At 35.4% G+C, this 16,941-nt stretch overlaps 1 protein-coding gene across 1 annotated transcript; it reads left to right on the forward strand.

Moving 5' to 3' along the window:
• The first annotated feature begins 252 nt into the window (after window positions 1–252).
• On the forward strand, window positions 253–16,838 carry cyp7a1b (cytochrome P450, family 7, subfamily A, polypeptide 1b). Its single transcript, XM_026268090.1, has 6 exons — window positions 253–464; window positions 1,089–1,329; window positions 3,280–3,872; window positions 14,319–14,443; window positions 15,773–15,951; window positions 16,353–16,838. The coding sequence occupies exons 1-6, from the start codon at window positions 280–282 to the stop codon at window positions 16,659–16,661; spliced, it is 1,632 nt and encodes a 543-aa protein (XP_026123875.1). The 5' UTR covers window positions 253–279; the 3' UTR covers window positions 16,662–16,838.
• The last annotated feature ends 103 nt before the right edge of the window (window positions 16,839–16,941 follow it).

Raw genomic sequence — 16,941 nt, forward strand, 5'->3', positions numbered from 1 at the left:
CAAAAAGTATTAAAACATTCCTGGACTAATCTATTTCATATTTTCTTTATTGATAATTTGCTTTTGTTTTTTGATATGTTATGTTGCAGTTAACCACATAAGACTGCTGTTACAAAGTGTTCATGGTTCTCAGAAAATGTCTAAATCCTGACCACTAACTGCCTATGAATTTGCTCAATCAGATTGCCACATCATTGCAGTGGCGTGCACAGACCTCCGGAGGGGCAGGCGCGATTAAAGTTAGTACAAAATAAAATACCACTGGAAACCTGTGTGTGCATGTTCATTGTGTTGCGTCAAGCCTGCTGCGGGGCGCGTCTAAAGGCTAGGTCAAGGAACAAACTATCAATATGTAGGTTAGTGGGGAAGGAAAAACGCAGGTTACCCGAAATGGCTACCTTTCTTGTCATTATTACGACAATTCTTCTTACATTTTGGATAGTGTGGATATGCGGCCGGAAAAGGTGAGATGAACTGGCGGTCATTAACAGAAGTCTCTTTTGAAAAACGCAGTATTCACGCTTAACGTTTGTAAGTTAGTGCACGTACAGTATAAAAAGTGTAAAAGGTAAGATATGTTATATCTGTTCGTTATTTTACTACAGGAGGAACTGAAGTTTGAGGTCACGTATGGTAGAATCCCTGGTAAATTGTTAATTATTATCGCAGCTGAAGGATTAGGCTACAATACAACAAAGCAAACAGAACATAAAACAAACGATAAAAAAAAAACACAAACGATATATATATATATATATATATATACACACACACTGTATGTATATATATATATATATATATATATATATATATATATATATATATCTTAACTATATATATATATATATATATATATATATATATGTGTGTGTGTGTGTGTGTGTATGTATATATAATAAATCATGTAGAGATTTTAGAAATATATCAGACAATCATACATGATGCATGTGGCAAACTGCGTACATTACTTTATAGCCTACAGGAAATGTGACAAGTTTGTTATTATTATAAAAAAAAATCAGATGTCCATATTAATTTTTTTCAATGGCTAACAATGATCTTTTTTCATTGTGTGTGTGTATTCACAGGCGAAAAGGGGAGCCACCATTGATTACTGGTTGGCTGCCATTCATTGGTGTCACGTTGGATTATGTCTCAAACCCTTTAGGCTTCTTAAGAGAGACTCAGAAAAAATATGGGAATGTTTTCACTTGTACGATTGCTGGGAAATACTTCACTTTTGTAACAGACCCTTTTTCTTTCTCCACTGTGATGCGGCAAAGCAAAAATCTTGACTTTCAGAAGTTTGCTGTTGGTTTTTCACACCGGGTAAGTGATAAATAATTTAAAATAATTTAACATAATGTTATTGAAATTTGAATGTCATGTGTTTACATATATTTGTAATGTAGCATAAAAAGTTATGTTGCAAAAATTCCAATTAAGTACTTTAAAAATATATTAAGTTTAAATGTAATATCAAATAATATTAAAACTATAATCAAGTTCTTTGCCTATGCTTTAGTATGTTAGTCAGCACATACTTTTTTTAAATAAGTGCACTTCTTGACCACAGTCCCACTTTATGTTGTGTCCCTAATACCTGTGTACTTACATAGTAACTAAATGTGTAAGTAGTATGTAACCACAGTGTAAGTACACATTGGTACATCTACAAGTGTAATATTTCTGTAACTACACACATGTAACAACCCTCAGGATGGTTTGTGTAAGTGCAGATGTGTAACAGGACATTGGTAACAACACTTTTTTCACTTCACAAAGTACTTGTGTAACAGAAATTATTTAACTACATTTTGTAACAACTTGTATAAAAGTAATTGGAACCATTTGATCCAGAGGGTGGAGATGGGTAGGTTTATGGGTGGAAATGTGATCTAGGGGTTGGTAGATTTAGGGATACGTAAAGTGGGAGGGGTTGGATTTCAAGTTGGAGTTGGTGCAGCACTTTAATACCAGTGTACTCACGTAGTAACTCCTCAGGAACTGTCCACATAATATAAAGTGTAACATTCTGGACACCTACCACAATTTATATGTAAAAAATAACTTACTGTCAGCTGTTGTGTAACTTCAGAGTAATTAAAAGATAAATCTAATATAAAGTGTAATGCTTTCTTTTAAAAAAAGTGCTGTTAGTCCTGTTACACATTTGTACTTATATTGGCAAAAAGTGTTGTTATTAATGTCCTGTTACACATTTGTACTTAACAATACCATTCAGTGGGTTCTTACATATGTGTAGTTACACAAACATTAGTGCTATAGATATTATGTACCAATGTGTACTTACACTGTGGTTATATACTATGTACACATCTAGTTACTGTGTAAGTACGCATGTATCAGGGACACAATATAAAGTGGGACCTCTTCTTTATAAATTTACTTTTAAGTTTTTAGTACACTACAAGTGTTAAGCATGGACACAGATAGCAATTGCCTATCCAACTTAAATGCATGCAATTTCAAGTCAGTGCAGGTATCGGACAAATCACTGACCTCAAAAACAAAACTTACCCACACTACCCTGTACTAAAACGAGGAGTAAGAATGTTTTCAATGAAAGAGCTTTTATAATTTAAGAATACTCTCTAGGACAGTGCTTCCCAAACCTGTACTGGAGGCCCCTCCACCACTTCAGGTTTTGGATGTCTTCCTTATCATGCAGCGTTTTGTGGGGAAGGGCAGATGTGTGGCACACTATTCCACTAAAAATCACACAAGTAGCATGTTAATGGACTCTGGATAGTGTTTAAAACGTTCTTGGAAAGACCAGGTGCATTCCAATGCGGTGATATTCACCCCATGCAATATCTTGGCAAAAACACCATCCACAGCTGAAAACCACAGTTTTCACTGCAACCTGAAGACTGTAGCCCTAAGTTACATTTGAGAAAATCCAAGGCCCTCAGAACACTCTCTCCAAGCATTCTGATAAAAAGGGAAGGTGTTTCTGCTGAACTGGTAATTCTGGTTGTCAGAAGCAGGAGACCCAACCTCTGTAATTATCTCCCAACAATGACAGACCCCTTTGGAGTTTGGATGTGAGGATGATGAGTGTATATATTTAAAAGAGAACTTAGAAACCTTTGGATCTTATGACAAGTTTTGTGATTTTTCTAATTTCAGTCAGTTTGAATATAATGGAATAAATGTAAATTTAATGTAAAACATAAGGCTAATAACTGGGTTTGACCCTGATTCTCTGCCTCTGTTTCTTATCTGTTTCTATTCCTCTTTCACACACACACACAGGTCTTTGGTCATGCTGACTTTAGCGCTTCACTGTTCAGTGAGAGCTATAGAGAAGTTCACAGCATTTTTCGACAGACACTTCAAGGCCTGTCCCTGCATCAGCTAACGGAGACTATGCTAGGCAATCTGCAGATGGTTTTGGAACGTGGTCTACCATATGAGCATGACTGGCTTGAAGAGGGTCTTCAGAGCTTCACAAACCGCATCATGTTTGAGGCAGGGTTTCTCACACTTTTTGGAAAGGATGAAGGGTTTCTACAGGCCAATGGCATGTCAGGCACCAAAATATGCATGCAGAAAGCGGTGCGAGACTTTTTGGCATTCGATCGTTCTTTCCCTGTACTGGCTGCAGGGGTTCCTATTGGTCTGTGTGCTGAAGCATGGAAAGCAAGGGAAGCCTTAGCAGAGGAACTGCTACATGATAAGCTTCATCACCGGAAATGCATCTCAGATTTGATTCAGCGCAGAATGGATGCATTTGACCGCATGCATTTGGATGAAACTGGAAAAGCAAGGACACATGTGTGCATGCTATGGGCATCACAGGCTAATACTCTGCCAGCAGCTTTCTGGAGTCTGTACTACACATTGAGGTAAGTTGGCACATTACATAGAGTGTAGACACTGATAAAATCAATGTTAAATTGTATATGTCAAGAATGCAACAACACTAATTACTATGACTGTAAGGAAAATAAAATATAGTGTTGGTAGTGTTAAATACGTAAAAGGGGACATATTGTTTGTCAGATTAAAACTTTAAAGCATTTTGTGATGTTGTAATTCTGAAGTGTTCAACTGTTTGAAATCCATGTTTTTATTTAAACTTGGAAATAAACAAAAAAAATGAATCATATAAAATTATATGAAATGTTATGATATAAAATGGGGAATATATTTTAGAATTCCACAATATTTATATGTAAATTAGTGATACTAGTAGTCCTATCATACACTTTATCTCAAGTCTTGATGATTTATGACCCTGATTTATGGCCGTACAGTCAGTGTAGATTGACAGGTAGTCAGAAGTGTGCATGGTCAGTTTGGATTGATTTATGACTATATGGCCTGTCAGTCAAAGCGGTTGCCATGCCACTGGGTCCTGTGACCCTTGATTGACATGGCAGAGGTGTGTAAATCAAAAGATCAAAGAGATCTCAGATTTGACTTGTGTTGTGTTTATTACTGGATATATGATGGTTGTATCTGTTACCAGAGCAGTGGGGGGTTTCTTATGATGGTTGTATCTGTAACCAGAGCTGTGGGGGGTTTCTCTGAAGTCCTGTTGTTCACACCTAAAGACAGTGGGAGGTGTTTGGGTTCTTCCTGGAAAAAAAAAATGGCTGTGCAAAAGTGACGGTTTTGACATCTTGACAGGATCAGTGTTTGTTTGATCTATATGGTGTTGATACCTAGGCACCAACAGGCCACATGCTTCCCGTCTACAAACACATTTGAAAAGGAGGACGATGTCTGGTGTCTTTCCAGGTGAGAATTTCAAAGAGTGAGAGAGACAATTATCTAAATCATCAACTAACCAAGCCGCTGAAGAGATAAATAATTGAATGTTATCTGGAATTAATAAAATCAAACAGGCATTCCTTAATGTTAAGAAAATACTATCCATAATATGTGATGTGTAAAAGGAGTTGAAATCTCACGCTAATTTTAAAACCGACTTTAAACACATACACACACACACACACACAAATTGGTTTTCCATGTTCTATGGGACATCCCGTAGACGTAATGCTTTTTTAGACTGTACAAATTGTATTTTGCATCACCATACACCAACCTTACACTTAAACCTACCCCTTACAGAAAATTTCGTTAATTTTAAGATTTTCAAAAACACTTCATTCTGTATGATTTATAAACTTGTTTCCTCACAGGGACAAAAACAATCCCCAAGGATTTTGGATATTGCCATCATTGTTCCCCATAACATGGGGTATACCTGAACCACACAAACACACACACACACACACACACACACACAGTGTTATGTGAGAAATGTTTTAATTTAATAATCTAACCTGTAGTATGTGTACTGTAAATGAACAAATATACATTTAGCTTAAACTCAGTAAAATAATTACACCTACCATTTTAAACATGTTTAAAAGATTACACATTGTGTGTCACTAAAGCAAGGCACACTGTCTATTGTCTTAAAAAATGTTTAAATAACCTGATGACCAGCATTGTTTCTTTAGATCATTTATGCACACAAGTGCTTTTTTCGCACGAGTAGAAAACTCTTTGGATGTGTTTGGCAAAAACATCATTTCTACATCTTAAATGCATGACTGAACTTTTCTCATTCGACAGAAATACTATTTTCTAATTATTTACACGGCCTATAACACTTGGTGTAAATGTTCTTACCTAGAACAGAAAACATACACTTTGACTATTTGACTATTTTGTAGGCACCATGTAATGTTAAATGGTTTACAAAAAAAAAATTTAGCACCAGCAGCTGTGATTTTCAAAATGAAAGAAATGTACAAGCTAAGGATGTTTCAACTATTATCATCATTTCCTTTTGACTCTGATAAACTGGTAATGAATTTTCTATGCAAGTGACACGATATACAGTTCTCATACTATTTGTGTAGATAGCTGTGCTAAAACATTTATGACTATTTTTGCATGCCAGCAGATTATGTCAAGGGTGTTTCACATCTAAGAATCACAATGTTTTTTAAATGACATTTTTCTTACACCTCAAGATTTAGCCATATCAAGATTTTGGACGGCCGTTCACAATTTGTTTGTTGGACTGTACGTTTTTAGGTGATCTCTGTGTGGTGTCATCATAATAGGAATAAATGAAAATTAAGAAATTAAGTTACAGTTTTTCTCTTCGAGATATTTCTTTTAGTGCAACTTTGTGTCTGTCCAAAAAGTGTGATCACATGAAGCATCGACACAACAAAAAATTAAGTCTAGCTGTTTTACACTTAAAACTATTACAACCTAAACAAATGAAACGGTTCCACTGAAAGATGCCCACTCGTTTAAGTTTGAGCATGTTAAAGTTTCCACACTCCTGTGTAGAGATAAATTTTATCCATAACCTTTTGTGTATTCACGTGACCAAATCACTAAGAAAGAGAGTATAGCAAGAAAGCAAATGTTTACAATGCATATAAAATTCATAATACAATTATTTAAAAAAATATGTTGATTTGTAAATGGTATTTTTATTAGTCCACTAGATTAAGTCATCTTGGTCAGATAGCAGATGAAACCATTCACATTTTGTTTGTTTGGCCGTTTTTGTTTGAAGACTCCTGTAAGTTCATGCTAACTCTCGCGTGGGAAAGAGAGCAGGGTGAGCACATCCTATTAATTTAAGAAAAAGTATTAAACATTTGACCAAACTTTTTTAATATTTTGACAAAACACAACAACATTAAAGAATGTTATCCGTTCCTATGGCCATCTTCTTTGACTCAAATGAAGCAACATCTCTGGTGTACGTAAGCATCTACAATGTGTGTATGTGCTAAACATCTGTTTCTCCACTTCTGCCAGATTTGTAAGATGGGCTTTTGTTGTAATACAGACACATTTGAGAACTATGATGTTCTCACTTTTGTAATGGTTATAGAAAAATTCAAACATAACTTTTGCATACGGAGCAAAACTGACTAAAAAAATCACTGAATTAAAAAATGCAAAAGTGTGTACAGCATTTGGCAAAACAGGATTTTAGCTGTAATGAGCACATAAGACAAAAATTGTCAATGTGTGACTTTTTAAATATATTCTATTTTATTTTATTTATTTATTTATTTATTTTTACCAGAGATAGTCGACTGATCTGTTTACATGTTGTTTTGCCGTTTTCTGATGAAGAGTTTTCTCTGACTGTAGTCAAACATACAGTGCCTGTTCATAGGAATTTTTACAGCATAACTACAGCATAAAAATATCGTCCCTACATCTAGAGCTCTTGTTCATATAGCTGATGATGATGTTCACATTTTTATTTGTCGTACTCGTTAGTTTCAACATTTCTACTGGACATTAAAGAGTAGGCCTATGTGTACTCCCTTTATGTCAGAAGCATTAACATCTACTGTGTGCTAAGAATTTTCTGCTTTCTCCACTTTTGGTGGATTTACTAGAGGGACTATGTGACCTTGTTGTAATGTGATTACGTTTAAGATCCATATGATTGCACTAAACCCCCTTGAATAGGTTATAGACATACTCTTTTATACAGGAAATGTTTCCACAACAGAAATATGTATCAGAATAACAAATACCTAATTTGAAAATATGAAATCCTCTCTTCTAAACTATTGTGAAAACTTTTCATGTTGATCCGGCCCACCAGCCGTGTATCTTTTTCATTGTTTTTTAGATAAAGACTATTCTCAGAGTTTGGTAAACAGGCAAAAACATGAACAAAATGTAGTACAAGATGATTAAATGATTGTCAAGAGACTGTTAAAACTGAGATTGTGATGCACTTTAGAGCTTTTTCTGGTCTACCAGTGTCACAAAGACACAAAATTTTCAGTCAACTTGAAAATGAGTCCTGCCATTTTCTGTTCTGACTGTTACACTTAATACAAACCCATCTATTACACTTAAAGTTAGACATTAAAAGTCATGGATGCCACAGGAACTATTTCCTTTCTCTGTTTCTCTAAACATCACACTAAATAAACCAGAGATCACATGTAGAAAGAATTCATTGAAAGGGGCATGTTTTAGACCATTTTAGATGGTCTGCACCAACACATGTTTTAGATGTTTTAGGTATTCATCAGATTAACAGGTTTGACTCGGATTAGAGTGTTGTCATATCTTTATAATTGATCTACTTTTACTTTTAAAACAACACAGTGTGAAATTATGGTCTTCGACAGCATGGGCCCCTGAAATGTTGTAGTATATCTTTGTTTTCACAAAATATCTAAACATTTATCTATCTTAAAATATTAGTTATTACGTGTTTACAAAGTTGTCATGTCTGACGTTTACATTTTTAAGAACATCTGATATAGTTTATCATCTTTTAAATTTTATAACGTATATTTCACCAAACCTTGACGCCTGAAAAACGGGTTTAGCATCAGTCCACATTTCAGTTGTTAGCCAGAAAATTCATTTCTGACGTTTTCAGGCGTCAAGGTGTGATGTTTAGAGAAACAGAGAAAGGAAATAGTTCCTGTGGCATCCATGACTTTTAATGTCTAACTTTAAGTGTAATAGATGGGTTTGTATTAAGTGTAACAGTCAGAACAGAAAATGGCAGGACTCATTTTCAAGTTGATTGAAAATTTTGTGTCTTTGTGACACTGGTAGACCAGAAAAAGCTCTAAAGTGCATCACAATCTCAGTTTTAACAGTCTCTTGACAATCATTTAATCATCTTGTACTACATTTTGTTCATGTTTTTGCCTGTTTACCAAACTCTGAGAATAGTCTTTATCTAAAAAACAATGAAAAAGATACACGGCTGGTGGGCCGGATCAACATGAAAAGTTTTCACAATAGTTTAGAAGAGAGGATTTCATATTTTCAAATTAGGTATTTGTTATTCTGATACATGTTTCTGTTGTGGAAACATTTCCTGTATAAAAGAGTATGTCTATAACCTATTCAAGGGGGTTTAGTGCAATCATATGGATCTTAAACGTAATCACATTACAACAAGGTCACATAGTCCCTCTAGTAAATCCACCAAAAGTGGAGAAAGCAGAAAATTCTTAGCACACAGTAGATGTTAATGCTTCTGACATAAAGGGAGTACACATAGGCCTACTCTTTAATGTCCAGTAGAAATGTTGAAACTAACGAGTACGACAAATAAAAATGTGAACATCATCATCAGCTATATGAACAAGAGCTCTAGATGTAGGGACGATATTTTTATGCTGTAGTTATGCTGTAAAAATTCCTATGAACAGGCACTGTATGTTTGACTACAGTCAGAGAAAACTCTTCATCAGAAAACGGCAAAACAACATGTAAACAGATCAGTCGACTATCTCTGGTAAAAATAAATAAATAAATAAATAAAATAAAATAGAATATATTTACAAGTCACACATTGACAATTTTTGTCTTATGTGCTCATTACAGCTAAAATCCTGTTTTGCCAAATGCTGTACACACTTTTGCATTTTTTAATTCAGTGATTTTTTTAGTCAGTTTTGCTCCGTATGCAAAAGTTATGTTTGAATTTTTCTATAACCATTACAAAAGTGAGAACATCATAGTTCTCAAATGTGTCTGTATTACAACAAAAGCCCATCTTACAAATCTGGCAGAAGTGGAGAAACAGATGTTTAGCACATACACACATTGTAGATGCTTACGTACACCAGAGATGTTGCTTCATTTGAGTCAAAGAAGATGGCCATAGGAACGGATAACATTCTTTAATGTTGTTGTGTTTTGTCAAAATATTAAAAAAGTTTGGTCAAATGTTTAATACTTTTTCTTAAATTAATAGGATGTGCTCACCCTGCTCTCTTTCCCACGCGAGAGTTAGCATGAAAACTTACAGGAGTCTTCAAACAAAAACGGCCAAACAAACAAAATGTGAATGGTTTCATCTGCTATCTGACCAAGATGACTTAATCTAGTGGATTAATAAAAATACCATTTACAAATCAACATATTTTTTTAAATAATTGTATTATGAATTTTATATGCATTGTAAACATTTGCTTTCTTGCTATACTCTCTTTCTTAGTGATTTGGTCACGTGAATACACAAAAGGTTATGGATAAAATTTATCTCTACACAGGAGTGTGGAAACTTTAACATGCTCAAACTTAAACGAGTGGGCATCTTTCAGTGGAACCGTTTCATTTGTTTAGGTTGTAATAGTTTTAAGTGTAAAACAGCTAGACTTAATTTTTTGTTGTGTCGATGCTTCATGTGATCACACTTTTTGGACAGACACAAAGTTGCACTAAAAGAAATATCTCGAAGAGAAAAACTGTAACTTAATTTCTTAATTTTCATTTATTCCTATTATGATGACACCACACAGAGATCACCTAAAAACGTACAGTCCAACAAACAAATTGTGAACGGCCGTCCAAAATCTTGATATGGCTAAATCTTGAGGTGTAAGAAAAATGTCATTTAAAAAACATTGTGATTCTTAGATGTGAAACACCCTTGACATAATCTGCTGGCATGCAAAAATAGTCATAAATGTTTTAGCACAGCTATCTACACAAATAGTATGAGAACTGTATATCGTGTCACTTGCATAGAAAATTCATTACCAGTTTATCAGAGTCAAAAGGAAATGATGATAATAGTTGAAACATCCTTAGCTTGTACATTTCTTTCATTTTGAAAATCACAGCTGCTGGTGCTAAATTTTTTTTTGTAAACCATTTAACATTACATGGTGCCTACAAAATAGTCAAATAGTCAAAGTGTATGTTTTCTGTTCTAGGTAAGAACATTTACACCAAGTGTTGTAGGCCGGGTAAATAATTAGAAAATAGTATTTCTGTCGAATGAGAAAAGTTCAGTCATGCATTTAAGATGTAGAAATGATGTTTTTGCCAAACACATCCAAAGAGTTTTCTACTCGTGCGAAAAAAGCACTTGTGTGCATAAATGATCTAAAGAAACAATGCTGGTCATCAGGTTATTTAAACATTTTTTAAGACAATAGACAGTGTGCCTTGCTTTAGTGACACACAATGTGTAATCTTTTAAACATGTTTAAAATGGTAGGTGTAATTATTTTACTGAGTTTAAGCTAAATGTATATTTGTTCATTTACAGTACACATACTACAGGTTAGATTATTAAATTAAAACATTTCTCACATAACACTGTGTGTGTGTGTGTGTGTGTGTGTGTGTGTGTGTGTGTGTGTGTTTGTGTGGTTCAGGTATACCCCATGTTATGGGGAACAATGATGGCAATATCCAAAATCCTTGGGGATTGTTTTTGTCCCTGTGAGGAAACAAGTTTATAAATCATACAGAATGAAGTGTTTTTGAAAATCTTAAAAGTAACGAAATTTTCTGTAAGGGGTAGGTTTAAGTGTAAGGTTGGTGTATGGTGATGCAAAATACAATTTGTACAGTCTAAAAAAGCATTACGTCTATGGGATGTCCCATAGAACATGGAAAACCAATTTGTGTGTGTGTGTGTGTGTGTGTGTATGTGTTTAAAGTCGGTTTTAAAATTAGCGTGAGATTTCAACTCCTTTTACACATCACATATTATGGATAGTATTTTCTTAACATTAAGGAATGCCTGTTTGATTTTATTAATTCCAGATAACATTCAATTATTTATCTCTTCAGCGGCTTGGTTAGTTGATGATTTAGATAATTGTCTCTCTCACTCTTTGAAATTCTCACCTGGAAAGACACCAGACATCGTCCTCCTTTTCAAATGTGTTTGTAGACGGGAAGCATGTGGCCTGTTGGTGCCTAGGTATCAACACCATATAGATCAAACAAACACTGATCCTGTCAAGATGTCAAAACCCTCACTTTTGCACAGCCATTTTTTTTTTCCAGGAAGAACCCAAACACCTCCCACTGTCTTTAGGTGTGAACAACAGGACTTCAGAGAAACCCCCCACAGCTCTGGTTACAGATACAACCATCATAAGAAACCCCCCACTGCTCTGGTAACAGATACAACCATCATATATCCAGTAATAAACACAACACAAGTCAAATCTGAGATCTCTTTGATCTTTTGATTTACACACCTCTGCCATGTCAATCAAGGGTCACAGGACCCAGTGGCATGGCAACCGCTTTGACTGACAGGCCATATAGTCATAAATCAATCCAAACTGACCATGCACACTTCTGACTACCTGTCAATCTACACTGACTGTACGGCCATAAATCAGGCCATAAATCAGGGTCATAAATCATCAAGACTTGAGATAAAGTGTATGATAGGACTACTGATACTGACTTTGTACAAACTTTTGTACTTGTATTCTGAAAACTTTAAGATATACCATATTACATGGATCATCAGGTTTTGCATGTGTGGAGCTCATGTAAGTTTGAATGCTCCTTTCATTAAAGCAGGCCATTTCAAATACTAACACAGTCAAAAATTCTGCTGTTCATTCAAATTATTTATGTTACCCTGAGAGCCATAGAAAAAAAGTTTTTAAATGAATTGATCATTACATTATTTGGAGCATAAGAAACACACGGCATATATGCAGTTTATTTCTCTATTCACTTATTATGTCTACCTAAAATGCTTAATAAGCATGAAGTATGTCCTGGTGTCCACTACGGTGGACATGTATGAAATTGATGCAGAACAGAAAGTCATTTTCTGATTCGAAACCCCAGAACAACCAAAGTTGTTCTGACATATTTATTTGTGATAAACAATTAGAAAACTAGTATGATTTAAATAATTAATTACAAAATCATATTTTCATATTTCCATAAGAGTGCTGAATGTATTCATATCTATCACATTTAAAGGGGGGGTGAAATGCTATTTCATGCATACTGAGTTTTTTACACTGTTAAAGAGTTGGATTCCCATGCTAAACATGGACAAAGTTTCAAAAATTAAGTTGTACGTTTGAAGGAGTATTTCTGTTCCAAAAATACTCCTTCCGGTTTGTCACAAGTTTCGGAAAGTTTTTTTCGAGTATGGCTCTGTGTGACGTTAGATGGAGCGGAATTTCCTTATATGGGTCCTGAGGGCACGTTTGCCGGAAGAGCCATAGAGCGCGCGCTCCCGTATAGCAGAGCAGAGAGAGGCTGTGCACAGACAATCACTCATCACAGCGAGAGCGTCGCGAAATGTCACAAAAGGAGTGTGTTTTTGGTTGCCAGGGCAAGACAACCCTGCACAGATTACCAAAAGAGAAACAGCATTAAGGGACCAGTGGATGGAGTTTATTTTTACAGAGCATCAACGGAGTTGTGCAAGTGTTTGTGTTTGTTCCCCTGCATTTCGAAGATGCTTGTTTTACAAACAAGGCCCAGGTTGACGCTGGATTTGCACATCGTTTATTTCTTAAGGATAATGCAATCCCAACGAAAAAGGGTCACGATCGTGTGTTGGAACCGCAGGCGGTGAGTAAAACTGCTTCAAATATCTCTGTGTTATTAACTTAGCTATCGGCGCGTAAGCACATCAAGTAAACAACATGCGATGTTGTCATCAAACTGCACGAGTAAAACTGCTTCAAATATCTCTGTGTTGTTTACTTAGCTATCAGCGCGTAAGCACATGAAGTAAACAACATGCGATGCTGTCATCAAACTGCACTTTCCACATGTACAGCTTAAAAAAAAAAAAAAAAAAGACGACAAAGTGGAACTTAGTCATTTTCCAAAACCGCTAAGCAAATATATACAGTTTCAGTACATACCACATAGAGAAGCCTTTGCTGATGCTGCTCTTGTTAAATTTCAGCCTCTGGATCTGTGTCACAGCTTCCAGACGCGCTCAACACAAAATCCTACTGGCGCTCGTGATTCTTTAGCTCCGCCCACACGTCACGCCTCTAGGCACTCGTGTTTTTCCGGGAAAAATCGGTACAGACTATCTTTCTCTTATGAATATAATAAAACTAAAGACTTTTTGGAGTTATGAAGGATGCAGTACTACTCTATAGGTACTCAAGATTAACAGGATATTGAGTGAAAACGAGCATTTCACCCCCCCTTTAAAGACCAAGCAGGAGGAGCTCTCATGATCAAACTTCTAACCATTTGGTATCTCTGAAAAGTCATAAATATACCCTGTACAGGACATCCAGATTTAGAATTTTGGCAAGTGTATGGTCACAGAGAAATGAACTAAAATAGAATGTCCTCTACAGAGGACAAAATAAATGACTGAGTCACAGGATGATGTAATGTGCAATGAACACATGTTTTATTAGAATACTATATTTTCATTGTGATCTTTCTTTAGGCCTGTTTGATAAAATATCCACAGTAAAAATTAATAAAGTAAGGACCTACTAAAAATAAAACGTGTGTATGTGTGTACATGTTTGTTTGTGTGTTCTGACCCTCAGGTCTGTTGATGCTTTCACCGCTGCTTGCACAGAGGTCAATAAGGTTTTGTCAGGTCAATTAATAAACAACCAGGACCAAACAATCGGCCTTTCTAGAGAGCAGCTGGACTCTATGACTGTATTAGGTAGGTGTTTTCTTATGGCGGTACAGGTCAGTAGAGTACAGTATGGTACAATTTGGGATGGAACACCCTGATCCATCTTGCGTTTCCATTGCCAATACCATACTTCTCAGGAATTTTGTATGCTGAAAAGTAGGGGTCGACATCATTTTTGCGAGAAGAAGAAAGCACAAGCTGTTTCTCAATATGACAAAAAGCACAACTCTGCCTCTTTTGTTGAATGTCAGCTTCACCAATAATAGCCGTTATAAATGTATAAGTACAAAGTGTAAGAAGCTTATATAAAGACAAAAGCAAACAATTCAGTCAAATGAATGCTACAAATTCAGCGCTATATATGTAACATAACTTTGTGCTCAGCCAAAAAGATATGACCTGGAATAAATAATAGATGAGTGCCTGTTATATAACCAAAACAAATTGAATCTCATGTTTAACCACTACAGAGACATCAGAGACAGAAGGACTAGCCGAGTTAAGGCTGCTCTCACATGGATACAGGAGCAGTGAGCACCCGGGGATCACCTGGAGCTCACATCTCCGAAATCGGAGAAGCAAATTTTCAAATAAGCACTATCTTTATAAATAAACCTCTTTTTTTTTTTTTAACAACTACATTCTCACTTGAAAAACTCTTAACATTACATTTCAAACGGCTATTGTCTGTGTAAAAATATAAAATTATAAAATACATATAAAATACATGAAATATACTCCACCCTTTTAGTACCTTTTGCTGTGCTAGGTACACCAATGGAAGGGTACCAAAAAGGTGGTATGAAACGATTCGCTTTTTTGGTACTGATAATGGAAACTGAAATAATTGCATACTGTACTATACTGTACTGAACTGTACTGCTCAGGGAATTGTTGCATTGTAACATGTGAACATATTGATTGATTGATTGATCCCTGCAAGAGAAAACGAATGAGAAGTTCCCCCTTCTCCCACTAGATTATTACCTGAAAGAGTAGTGAATTTTACAAAATTGCACATTCTCAATCATTATGGCCCCATTAAAAAATAAAAAAATAAACATGGTGTTTTTTTCAATATCAATACATACAAGTTATCACTCAATACAAATGGGAAAATTAAAATGGTGAAGCAACCAACTTTTGATAAATTGCTAGACTCCAGCCATGCAGATATTCAGACCAACAGCATCAAGAATTTTGTCTTTGTTTGTATTTTTTCACTTGACAAGGAACAACAACATTCTTTCTTGTATGATACTGCTTAGGTGATATTTTAATAATTGGTAATGTTAATAATATATATTTTTTTATGTTAAAGTTGTACCTGATTAGAATACTTTTGTTTGTTTTCAGAAAGTATTATTGAAGAAACGCTTCGCCTGTCTAGTGCCTCCATTATGATACGTGTTGCCAGTAATGACTTTACGCTGACACTGGATTCAGGTCAGACAGCTGATGTGAGGAAAGGAGATTACATTGCTCTTTACCCCCAACTTATACACTTGGATCCTGAAATCTACCCAGATCCTACGGTATGTGTTCAAACTTATTATGTCTTTTTATTATTATTATTAACCAATGAGCTCTCCCAAACCACAAGCTTATACAAATTAGACAGATTTAAGATAATTTCCATCTGTAGGATATTTACAATTTTTTGAAATTTAATTATGTTAATTATGGTTACTGTATGGAAGTATGGAAGTAGTATGTATGTAGCTTAGCACATGCACCAAGATTACATTTATCCAAGATTACAAAGATTGCAGATGTTCCTAATGCAGTGTTCCTATTGCACAGTTCCAATAGAACATGCAATTATTATAAAATATCACTCAATGCACATTATACAGTAGTAACTGTAAGTCATTACATTGACTTTTTAAACACAAACAGCCATGTACAGTAAATAAAATGTTCCTCTGTTTCCCAGGAGTTCAAATATAACCGCTTCCTGGATGAAAAAGGTCAACGAAAGAGTAATTTCTTCAAAAATGAGCGACGACTAAAGCATTTCTTGATGCCGTTTGGCTCTGGTGCTAGCGAGTGCCCTGGCCGTTTTTTTGCAGTAAATGAGATTAAACAGTTCCTCGCACTGACACTGTGGCATTATGACCTACAGCTCAGTGACCCTGATGCCACTCTGGTTCCAGATGGTACCCGTGCAGGCCTGGGTATACTGCCACCATCACGAGATGTCTTTCTCAGATACAGAAGGAAAACCAACACCACCACAGAATAGTTAAGATAGGAAATGGAAGTATATGGAAAGTATAAGATGCAAGAAGGAAAATAAAGATCTTGGTCTGTAGGACGAGTGAAATAACAGTCTTTCTAGTTTCTATATGTTAAATGATGATTTGATTTGTTCTTGTTGGACTTTGTATGATGGACTGAAATCAATAAAATTTAGCATGTTGCTCACGTGGCCTTTATAAATCATCAACACAATAGTAAACTGCTTAACAGCTACAATACAGCTTCTATATGATGAATATTTGCATATTTGACTCGAATTGGCC

The sequence above is a fragment of the Carassius auratus genome, chromosome 7 (genome assembly GCF_003368295.1).
Source record: "Carassius auratus strain Wakin chromosome 7, ASM336829v1, whole genome shotgun sequence".
Lineage (NCBI taxonomy): Eukaryota > Metazoa > Chordata > Actinopteri > Cypriniformes > Cyprinidae > Carassius > Carassius auratus.

What these genes read in the sequence shown, in the direction of transcription:
- cyp7a1b (XM_026268090.1), top strand. Translation starts at nt 280, where the DNA reads ATGTTCATTGTGTTGCGTCAAGCCTGCTGCGGGGCGCGTCTAAAGGCT. An exon ending in GGACTCTATGACTGTATTAG is followed by an intron (nt 14,444 to 15,772) that starts GTAGGTGTTTTC and finishes GTTTGTTTTCAG; the next exon opens with AAAGTATTATTGAAGAAACG. An exon ending in AAATCTACCCAGATCCTACG is followed by an intron (nt 15,952 to 16,352) that starts GTATGTGTTCAA and finishes TCTGTTTCCCAG; the next exon opens with GAGTTCAAATATAACCGCTT.